Source organism: Pelodiscus sinensis, chromosome 14 (assembly GCF_049634645.1).
Source record: "Pelodiscus sinensis isolate JC-2024 chromosome 14, ASM4963464v1, whole genome shotgun sequence".
NCBI classification, from domain to species: domain Eukaryota; kingdom Metazoa; phylum Chordata; order Testudines; family Trionychidae; genus Pelodiscus; species Pelodiscus sinensis.
This window is the reverse complement of record NC_134724.1, coordinates 35,621,134-35,631,470: the sequence shown is the minus strand read 5'-3', so window position 1 is coordinate 35,631,470 and position 10,337 is coordinate 35,621,134. Positions and strand designations below refer to the sequence as shown.

The 10,337-nt window shown below is 58.3% G+C and overlaps 1 protein-coding gene across 1 annotated transcript in view; it reads right to left on the bottom strand.

Annotated features, from left to right (window-relative positions):
* Nucleotides 1-1,553: 1,553 nt before the first annotated feature.
* SEMA7A (semaphorin 7A (JohnMiltonHagen blood group)) overlaps nt 1,554-10,337 on the bottom strand; it is a 42,887-nt gene continuing 34,103 nt past the window's right edge. Inside the window, exons 11-14 of the mRNA XM_075897449.1 lie at nt 8,048-8,163; nt 6,923-7,074; nt 5,638-5,711; nt 1,554-4,428 (exon numbers count right to left, since the gene is read on the bottom strand). Of these exons, the coding sequence (XP_075753564.1) occupies nt 4,064-4,428; nt 5,638-5,711; nt 6,923-7,074; nt 8,048-8,163 (707 nt within the window). The 3' untranslated portion in view covers nt 1,554-4,063. The remainder of the gene's footprint in view (nt 4,429-5,637; nt 5,712-6,922; nt 7,075-8,047; nt 8,164-10,337) is intronic.

Below are 10,337 nucleotides of genomic sequence, written 5' to 3'. Positions count from 1 at the left end.
AGACTAACAGATGTTCTGTACTAGAGTTTCAACCAATTTGCCCAGTACTGTTAGACTTACCGGCTTGTAATTGCCAGGGTCACCTCTAGAGTCCTTTTTGAAAATTGGCATCACATTAGCTATCTTCCAGTCATTGGGTACAGACGACGATTTAAAGGATAGGGTGTAAATCCCAGTTAGCAGCTATGCAATTTCACATCTGAGTTCCTTCAAAACACTTGGGGGAATGCTATCTGGTCAGGGTGACTTAGCACTGTCAATTTATTGCACAACCACCTTGACTACCCTTGTACTGGGGGGGGGGGGCAAGGGCTTGAGCCCTTGACCTGTGGCTCCTAAGGTGGGTACCTTAGCCACTGGGCCAGCCCCTACCCTCCAACTGCCCTTCATTTTGGGCCCCCCTTATCCTTCCTTTGCCCCAAGGGTGCCTGGTCCATGGGTGCCTAGTGGATGGCTGTTTGGTGGCCTGTAGGACCAGGTACTATTCTCAGCACTGCCCCAGTGGACAGCTCTCCACTTTGCCAAGTATATTCATAGCATCCTAACTCACCCCAATTGACAGTGGCAGCAACGGGGTGAGGAGATCAGAGGAGATGCCAACCTCTCCCAGGGGCTGGAGCAAGTGTGTGTGTGTGTGTGTGGGGGGGGGGGGACATGTCCATGGGGGTATCATGCACTGTGGATAATCAGCACATTTTTCTTTTTGGGGCTAGCACCTTGTACCAACTCCGATTCAGGCCTCCTCGTTCCCATCACCACCTCTTGCAATGTGGTACAATCTTAGCCTCCCTGTGGCTGCTTTGGGCAGGAGGTTGGACTCGACCTGAGGTCTCTTCCAGTCCTAGGACTCTATGGGCACGTCTACACAGCTGGGCAAAAGTCGACGTAAGCTACGTCCATTGCGTAGCAGAAGTCAAAGTCGCGTAACTCGGCTTTGGGCGTGGTCCACAAGGCAGGAAGTCGCAGGAAGAACCCTCTTCCTCCGACTTCTCTTACTCCTTGTGAAATGGGGGTTACCGTGAGTCGGGGTAAGAAGTCCTCTAGCGCGACATTATTTTGAAATAACGGCTGGCAGTGTAGACACGCACCACGTTATTTCGGAATGACGCCAGTCACGACGCAATAATGCTGCTGTGTAGACACACCCTATGATTCTATGACTTCGTAGCTGTGGTTTAGACCCAGGAAGGGCAGCGCTGAACGGCAGAAAGAGGTGGGTGTTTCATTTCTTGGTTTTACGGCTTCTCAGCCACCCTAACCAACAGACAGGAAGAAATGTCACATGGCTTCGAATTAGAACGTACCCAAATTACCTGTCAGCTCCACCCCCTTCCCCACTGCCTCCCCCCATTTCAGCTCACTCTGAGGACGGCTGATTAAGGCTTCCTGTTCCACCGTGATGTGAAGCCAAGGTCCCCTGTGGCCAGCAAATCGTGTGGCTAACTGCTCTGCTGATTCGGGGGGCCCTGTTTCCTGCACTGCGGCTCTTTTTCCACTTGGCCGGACCCCTCCAGCTAAGAGATTAGCTTTATTCATGACTACGCTCACGCTCGTAACTTTCACAGCTTTATTGAGAGGGCTTGTCGGGGGCAGGAGGTTTAAAAAATTGCTTTTTACAACAGCACAATAAAAATGAACATAGAAAACAAATAATAAATAGGCCCTTTAATAATCACATCCTTCTGGTACTAAAGTGCTTTGAGAAAGAGGGTAACAGAACCAGTGTTTAAGACACAAGAAAGGGCCTGAGCATATTTGGAAAATGTAGTGCAGCAAGACAGTAGCTCCACAGCGGGGTTGCCAGTGCCCAGGGGCCCGGGAAACTCACGAAGCACGTGATGCCCACAGCTAAAGGAGATTTCTGCTCATTTCACAGTTTACCTTTATCACACTGGCTGACCTGAAATGATCAAAGACAATCAACTCTGGAAAGGGATCCCCACCCAGCCTTCCCGCTCCGTTCAGAGGGTGGTCTCCATTCATTCATACATCCATCATGCACACATCAGGGAGAGGGGAGGGCACCGGAGCCGGTCCTCTGCTGGCGTAAATGGGAAGGCAGAGTTACGCCTGCTAAGGACCGGCCCCTTGTTTCCCTTCTAGCATGAGGGAGAAGGCAAGTCTCCTTTGAACAAGGGGGCTGAGACTTGGGCCTTGGGGGTTACACTGTGTCCTCAGACACATGCCAGCAGCTCCCAAGAACATCAGCGGGACTGGGGCACAGGTCGACACGGCAAGAATTTGACACCAGAACTGGACAATTTTCAGGGATGTCTCCTTATCCATCCATACCACACTCATCTCTCTGGTAGCCAAGTACCCCTGCTCACATGCTCTTCACCATCCACAGGACGTCAGTGCTCCCTTCGGGTCCTGCTGTCTACTCTACAGCCAGGGTCATTCCTGCCGGTTCCTGATGCCTTTTTCCAGTATACAAACTTAGGCATAAAGGGTAGGGAAGCAGGAATCAATGTAAAGGTATAAATCATCGCGCATTATTTTTGGAACCAAACCTTCTGAATCAGTGTTCCCTGTAAGCTGAGTGCTTGAAAGGCCACCCATAGAGATTCATATGCTGCCTGGCTGATTAGTCCACCACTAGTAGTGTGTGTTTCTCCTTGTGGTGCACACCAGCACATGTCTTGGCGCATATAACAAAAAGTCTTCCGCACGTGGATGGAAAAAGTTAGCGGGGACATTGCTCCGAATAGAGACGGGCACAAGACAAACCCTGGATCTGAGGCTATGTCCTACTCTGGGGCAGTTTGGAGACAGCTTTCAGTTAGTGGCTTGCTCCTCCTGCCAGGCGTGGCTCAGCAAGATGCCAGAGCTGTCTGCCCCCTGACCTGGTGAGACATGCAGCTCCAGATCTTAACAGCACTTGGGCCTGGTTCTATTGCAGGTGCCTGGTTCACACTCACATTGGTCACAAGGGACCCTAGTATCCAGGGGACCAGCCATTTAAACACCCCACCGATCCGCTAGCAACAGGCGCCCAGCGACTGGGGTCACACACACATTAGATCTGCTCTCCCACTCGGGGCTACATATACACACACACACTTGACTGACATGCATTTCTCCCGCACAGACCAGCGTCTCCTCTCTGTGCTAACCGGGGTGCAGAGACTTGGGCTCCCGTGAAGGGGAACACTCCCAGATCTCTGCCTCTACACCCCAATAAACAGCCCCGTAGCCCGAGCCGGAGCAGGCGGGTAAAGGTCTGTGTGGCCAGCCCCTTCCAGAGGAATCTGGGCAGGAGACAAGCCAGAGGACTTTCCTGGACATGTTGGGAGGGGAATAAATAAGAGGTTCCAAACACGTAGCAACACACCTTAGACGAGACAGACGAACCATCAAGGGGGTGGTTGTGGCAGATTCCCCAGAGCCGGTGGGCACCAAGGAGCCCACACGCCCGCCTGCCCACCCGAATAAATAAAGCTCATCCTCCGAACCTATGTGCCTCTCCCGACTTATCCCCGCCGCTCAGCCGAGCTGAGGATGGTCCCTGTGACCAGCCATTAGGGCAGAACAATTACTAAAATAGATCGGCTTCTCCATCTCTTCCACCTGCCTCCCTGACAGCCTGCTCCGTTCCCGCCCCCCGGCTACATCCACCTTCCTGTCCCAAACCATGGCTCTGCTCTCCTGCGCCTCTCAACTGTCCCCCCTTCCCGTGTGTGCATGTCCCTCCCTCTCTAGACACGGGATCAGGCCCCCACGTGACTCTTTTTGGTGGCGCTAGCTTGTCCCATCTGCAGCCCCTGTGCTGCACGGAATCCGGAGAGATCTGGGCTGGTTTCATCCCCTCTGCTCACAGCCCCCTTCCGGCATGAAACGGACACGCTGCCATGCTGGAGTTGGGTGCAGACTCGGGGCCGGAGGCTGTCTGCTAAGAGGGGGCCCTTCTGGGAGGGCCAAGATGCACTAAGGTGAATGTGTGGGGAGCAGCCTCCGCGCTAGGCTCTCCCTTCTGTGCTCAGGCGTTGGTAAGAAGCTACAAGGCTCAACAATAGTCCAAAAGGTGCGTCCTGGCCCACGGGCACAGTCCCCGCCCGCCCGTTCACTGGAACAGCAGGACAAGAGCCACCATCTGCAGGAAGCCCAGCCAGAAGGACAGGGAGGTGGCCTCAGCCTGGCTCTTCTGCATCAAAGTGTGAGAGGGCTCCGGTCGCTTCAGCAGCCATTCCCTCACGATGGTGTGGGTGAAACCGCTCTCCATCGAGACGCAGGTGTAGTGCCCGTAGAGCTCGTGGGTCACGTTCTCCAGGAGCAGGAGGCAGGGCCGGTGGGCGGAGCTGCACACCTGTTTGTGGCTGCCATTGTGGCGCCACTCGTAGGTGGCGGCATGGGATTTGGTGGGGCAGTCCAGGTAGTAGCGGGAGAAAGGCTCCACGGTGACATTCCGGAAGCTGTCGGGGCTGTTCACTGGCAAGAGAGGGGAAGTGAGATGGTTGGCCCCAAAATGTGGACTGGCATTGAAACTGACACATGCGCACGTTAAACTGACACACATGGACATGAAACTGACACACATGGACGTGAAACTGACGCATCACCCCCTAGCTTGCAGGGTGGGCAAGAGAGGGTCTCAATCCACCCACCTGCCTGCTCTGCATGGTCACCCAGACTGACTACACAGGCCTGATCTGATGGGAACACTTGGGTTGACTTCAACAGGCTTTGAATCAAGGCCGGTATTCGGGGGTTCCTTCCTACCTCTTTACAGGGCCCCAGACCACACCAGTCAGACTTCAAAGGCCCTAGCAGTTCCCTGCAATAAGTCAGGGCCAGCTGGCTGAGTGCAGCTCCCCACTGCCATCAGCGGCTCAGGAGATACGTACGCAGGAAGGGACTGTGGAACCTGGGTTTATGGCAGCTCTGAGGAACCGTTGCTGAGAACAGCGGGAAGAAGGGTTACTACGGATCGTGGGAGGGTTACTACGGATCGTGGGGGCTGTACACAGGATAAACTGATTCCAGCTTCCTTTAGCTTTGGGTATTTGATAGCGACTAGTGTGATCTGTTTCCTGGGCTGGATTGGATCAGAACCCCGTCACTGTACATCACAGACTCTATACTGCCGGCAGCGATTCTCCTCCTGTGCAAGTAGCAGAGGCCCATGCTTTCAGAACAGGAGGGGCTAAGCTCTAGTCCTGAGGACGGCACGAGCGGCAGCAGTTGGTGCTGCTCCCAGCCATGAAATGCCAGGGGGTGTGAATCGGTCGCCACGGACCGGCATGGGGGCCCAGCACTGTGGTGAGCTGAGCCCTTCTGTGATTCTTTCCAGTGGGGGAGGGGCCTGTCCTACAGGGCACCAGGTAGATGGGAGGAAGGCAATGGAGGACTTTGCCACTCGCCCACGTCCTTGCAGCTGCGTGGGCAGGCAACCAGCCCAGCGAAAGCAGCCCCCCCCCCGCATTGCTAACCCGTACCCCCCGCCGAGCCAGCTAGCCCAGATGGGAGCACCACTCCACCCGGGGAGGGGTGTGTCTGTGGACAGGAGGGAGGTTGGGGCAACCCCCAGGAAAGGAAAAGGGTGGATTAGAAACCCCTTACCCTCCCCATGGCACCAGAACCCCAACTTTTCCCAAGTGGCTCTCCAAGCCACAGAACGATGCTGATCCTTGTAAATACCTTCTGTCTGTCGGGAGCCCACAGGGCCACATATTTCCGGTGACACATCCAGGGTCACGTTCTGTATCATCGTCCTGAGCAGACAGGAAATGAGAACAATCATGACCAGAGAAACAAGTCACTGCCTTGTTTAGACTGGATTTCTTCCCAGGCCTTTGGCGATTTATCCCCCCGGGATCAGAGATGGCCTGGTCCCTTCCCGGGCTATCAGGTGTCTGAGCAACATTGGACCATGCCTGGGAATACTTGGGCAGGGAAATGTTCTGTTGGCCCCTCGCGGCACCGGCCTGCGTTACAAACGTAACACCAGTCCCTGGCGCTTATAGAGGGCGTTTCGCCGGCAGCTCTCCAAGCGCCTTCTCAAAGGAGGTCAGAATCGTCCCCGTGTTGCAGATGGGGAAACAGAGACAAGGAGGGGAGGCGACTTGCCCCGGGCCACTCTACGGAGCCAGGCTTAGCAGGCTGGCTTCCAAAGTCCCAGTGCAGCGCTGTGGCTGCTAGGCCAGACTGCCTCGGCTGCAGGCACCACCCGGCAGCCGAGCCCCCTTCTGGTCTGTGAGGCCAGGGAAAGCGGGTTAGAGCCACGTTGGAGAGCAGGCGCCAGCCTAGGGAAAGGCAGCAGTGAGGCGCCGTTGGCATCTGTAGATCTCAATTGCTCAGGCCAGGATACTTCTCCATGGAAGGGGAGAAACCAGAACCAGTAACACCTGGGCAGGTAAGTGTCCCCCCATCCCCCATGCACCAGGAGCCCTCTGCCATCAATGGACCAGAGCACAAACTGTGGCCAAGTGGCGTGGCTCCCTAAACTTTGAGGCGGTTATATTGTACCCATGGGACTAAGGGTCTCACACACTGACCCAGAGGTGGGATCCATCCCTCCCTCCCCCCCCCCCCCCGCATCCCTGGGCACTGCTGCGTTCCTCCCCAGAAGCAGGTGCATTTCGAGCAGGGAGTGACGTCTCCAACTGGGTGCCGGGTTAGCCGGATGGGGGCCTATGGGCGCAGGGGTTCCCAGAGCACAGCTAGGAGGGCGTGATCGCAGCTCAAGCAGACACTTAACCCTGGAGCAGAGAAGCTCCAGTGGCGGAAGGGGGCTTTCCACGCCTGCCCTCCCCCGCTGTGGGACCCGAGCGAGCTACCCCGGGCCACAAGAAGGGCTGCCCGTTCGCAGCCTGCACAGCCTCTGTGCCTGTGCTGGGCCAAGTAAGGCGGTGGTAGGGCCGGGATGCTTCACTGTCACCCCACTGACCCCCGGCACAGGCAGTCACGCAACAGGGACACGTACAGGTTAGCTTTCACCGAGACACAGTCCCCGTCGGCCCAGCCGCAGTAGGGATCCTTCGCCAGGACGCAGCTCTCACAGCTGTTGCGATAGACCTCGCACATGTCCATGGGCAGCTGGACCACCTCGCTCGCCGAGCTGACGTACAGCTTCGCCTGCGGGGGGCAAACAAGGCAGAGCCGTCACACCCGGTGCCTTCCCGTCTGGGGGGCTCCCCCTTCTTTTATACCTGATCCTTCACGGGGCGAGCGATTCACCCACAATGAGCAGGTGGCATCAGGACTCTAGGTGGGACTTAGGGGAGCCTCTCTCAAACAGGGGGCCACACACAGGGGTCTCAACCCCAAAGGGGGCCACAAATCTATAGCAGGAGAGTCACGGTGTTGCCACTCTTGCGTCTGTGCTGCCTTCAGAGCTGGGCGGCCAGAGAGCAGCGGCTGTTGGCCAGGCACCCAGCTCTGAAGGCAGCGCCCTGCCAGCCGCAGTGTGGAAGGAATGGGGGCACGAGATGAGGGGGTGTCGCAGGGTTCCCTCGAAATGTTACACGTGCAGAATAAATTGTGTGATATGCACCAAGTGCACCACCCACAGGGGCGGCCCGTGAGCCTAGGCAGACTAGGCAGTGCCCCGTGATGATGGGACGGCTGTGCAGGCGGGGGCGCCGATCGCGCCTTCCGCCTGGGGCGCCAGCTGCCGCAGCCGCCCTCGGGCCGCTCCTGACCACCCATAGACACACACGCTGCCAGCTGTGGGGGCTTTGCTAATCAGCTGGGCAGCACCCGATCCTCTCCTGAGTGGCTGCCCAAGTGCTCAGCTCACAGGGAAGTTGTCTCTTTGGGGAGGGGGGCAAGTCAGAGCCTGAATTATTTTCAAGGGGTCCCAGCAACAAAAGGTTGAGAATCCCCGGTTAAAGAAATGTCCTTCAACCCTCCGGGAAGCTGGAGGCGGCCCCTAGTCCCAGACACCTGGAGCCAACAGGAAAAGCAGGCGGTTCCTAAAGCTGCGGGCCCGGTTCTGCTGCTCATGGCGTCCCCCATCACTGCGGGTGGGGGGTGGCAGCCCTCCAGCCACCTTGCTGCTGCCAGGGCCAGCATGAGGCTGTGCAGAGGGACAGAGGAAGACGCTCACCTCTTCGTGATCCAGGGTCATGGCCAGGATGGGAGCCGGCTTTTCGAAGGGCTGGATCTCCAGGATGTTCAAGACGCCGTGGGGCGTCTCCACCATTTTGTGGATATGCCCTTTGTCTGCAAGAGACAGGAGAGCCCAGGTCAGCCCACGAACCAGCCAGTCGTGGCAGAGTAAGAGGCTGGGCCCCACACGCTGACCCCTGGGCCTCCTTTCCGCCCAGAGCCAGGGAGAGAGCCCCATCCAGCCCCCATATGCTGACCCCTGGGCCTCCTTTCCGCCCAGAGCCAGGGAGAGAACCCCATCCAGCCCCCACATGCTGACCCCTGGGCCTCCTTTCCGCCCAGAGCCAGGGAGAGAGCCCCATCCAGCCCCCACACGCTGACCCCTGGGCCTCCTTTCTGCCCAGAGCCAGGGAGAGAGCCCCATCCATCCCCCACACACTGACTCCTGGGCCCCCTTTCCGCCCAGAGCCAGGGAGAGAGCCCCATCCATCCCCCACACGCTGACCCCTGGGCCCCCTTTCCGCCCAGAGCCAGGGAGAGAGCCCCATCCAGCCCCCACACTCTGACCCCTGGACCCCCTTTCCGCCCAGAGCCAGGGAGAGAGCCCCATCCAGCCCCCACACGCTGACCCCTGGGCCTCCTTTCCGCCCAGAGCCAGGGAGAGAGCCCCATCCAGGCCCCACACGCTGACTCCTGGGCCCCCTTTCCGCCCAGAGCCAGGGAGAGAGCCCCATCCAGGCCCCACACTGAGCTGCCAGGGGAGAGAAAAGCAGGATAAAAAAATCAGCGGCCTTTGGTCTCAAACAGGGATGGGCAAGATCCAGCCCGCCAAGCATTTGATCCGGCCTATGGCCCGCCCTTGCCACTCCCCCGCCTCCAGGCCAATCGAGACCGAGGGGCAGGGGAGCGCGCGAAGTCATTCGCCGTTCAAAGCGTTTGGCGGCTGCCTCCCTCTGCCAGGGACGCGTGGCGCCTAGAGAGAGCTTTGATCCTGCTTTTCTCTGCCCCTAGGTCTCGACTGGCCTGGGGCAGGAGAGGCGCGAACTCCCTTCCTCCTCCCAGGGGGTGTGGCGCCTAGAGGGAACCGCCCCTTCTGTGTGAGGCCACGCCCCTTCTGCCTGAGGCCACGCCCCTTCTGCCTGAGGCCACGCCCTTTCCGGGAGGCCGGAGCTGAACCAAAGTTTGTGAAGTGGCGCCCCTGCAAAAATGATTGCTCACCCCTGGTCTAATCCCAGGGCCTGCATCTTGCTCAGCATCGAGGCCGCATGGGAAGACAATGCCCTGTGTGTGAAGCTTGGCATGATCACTCCCAGGAAGCAGCAGCCCATGGGCTCCTGGCAAAGGGCTGCTTCCAGGGCCCTGGCTGAGGATAAAACAGGTGCCGGGCTTGGCAGGGCCGAGAGCACCGCAGAGAGCGCAGCCCGCAAAGGCTGGTCCTGTCACTGAGCGTGCTCAGCTCCATCCGGGCGCCGGTTCCCACGGCCTCCTCTCACGGCCGGGGCGCCGAGGCCCAGCTGCTACGGGACGACTGTCCCTTTAACGCCGCGAGGGAAAGGCAACCCAACCCCCACCCCCTGATCTTTCCCCACCTCCGGTGATTTGCCTAGACCACACGTCTGGTCTCTCTTCCTCCTCCCCGTGAATCAGAGGAGGCTGGGGGAAGGGAGGGATACAGCGCGCACCTTCCGGTCCTTTCTGATTGGCTGCAGACCCTGCTCGGCCTGCACTGCAGGTGAGCCGAGGTGCTGCAGCCTCCTATCCTGCCCCTGCACAGCCCTGGAAAGTGCAGTGACTCCCCCCCCCCTCCCGAAACTGACAATGCTGCACTGGGCAATCCCAGAACACCCCGACGCTGCCAGCAATCCGCCCGCCTAGAAGGGCATGTTGCCTGAGGGAGGATCCCTGGGCTCGCCAGGCCACGGGGGAGGGGTGCTGGGAAGGGAGCGCCACCTCCGAAGCTATTGATCGGCCAGTCCTGGATCTGCAGGCCCGCAGCAAAGCAGGGGTCGGGAGTGGGGAGGAGAGCACCAGGGCAGCACAGCCAGCCCCACATTTAAAAAGTTAAGGGCCAGGGGAACCCCCAAATCACAAGATTTAAAACAGACAAATGACTGGGGGTCCCACTTTCTGGCTCTTCTCCACCACCAGGAGGGCGAGAAACTTTCCATGCAAATTCACGCGGCGTACAATCAACCTGTGGAACTCCTCGCCAGAGGATGTTGTGAAGACCAGGACTTTAACAGGGTTCAAAAAAAGAGCTAGATAGATTCATGGAGGTTAGGTCCATC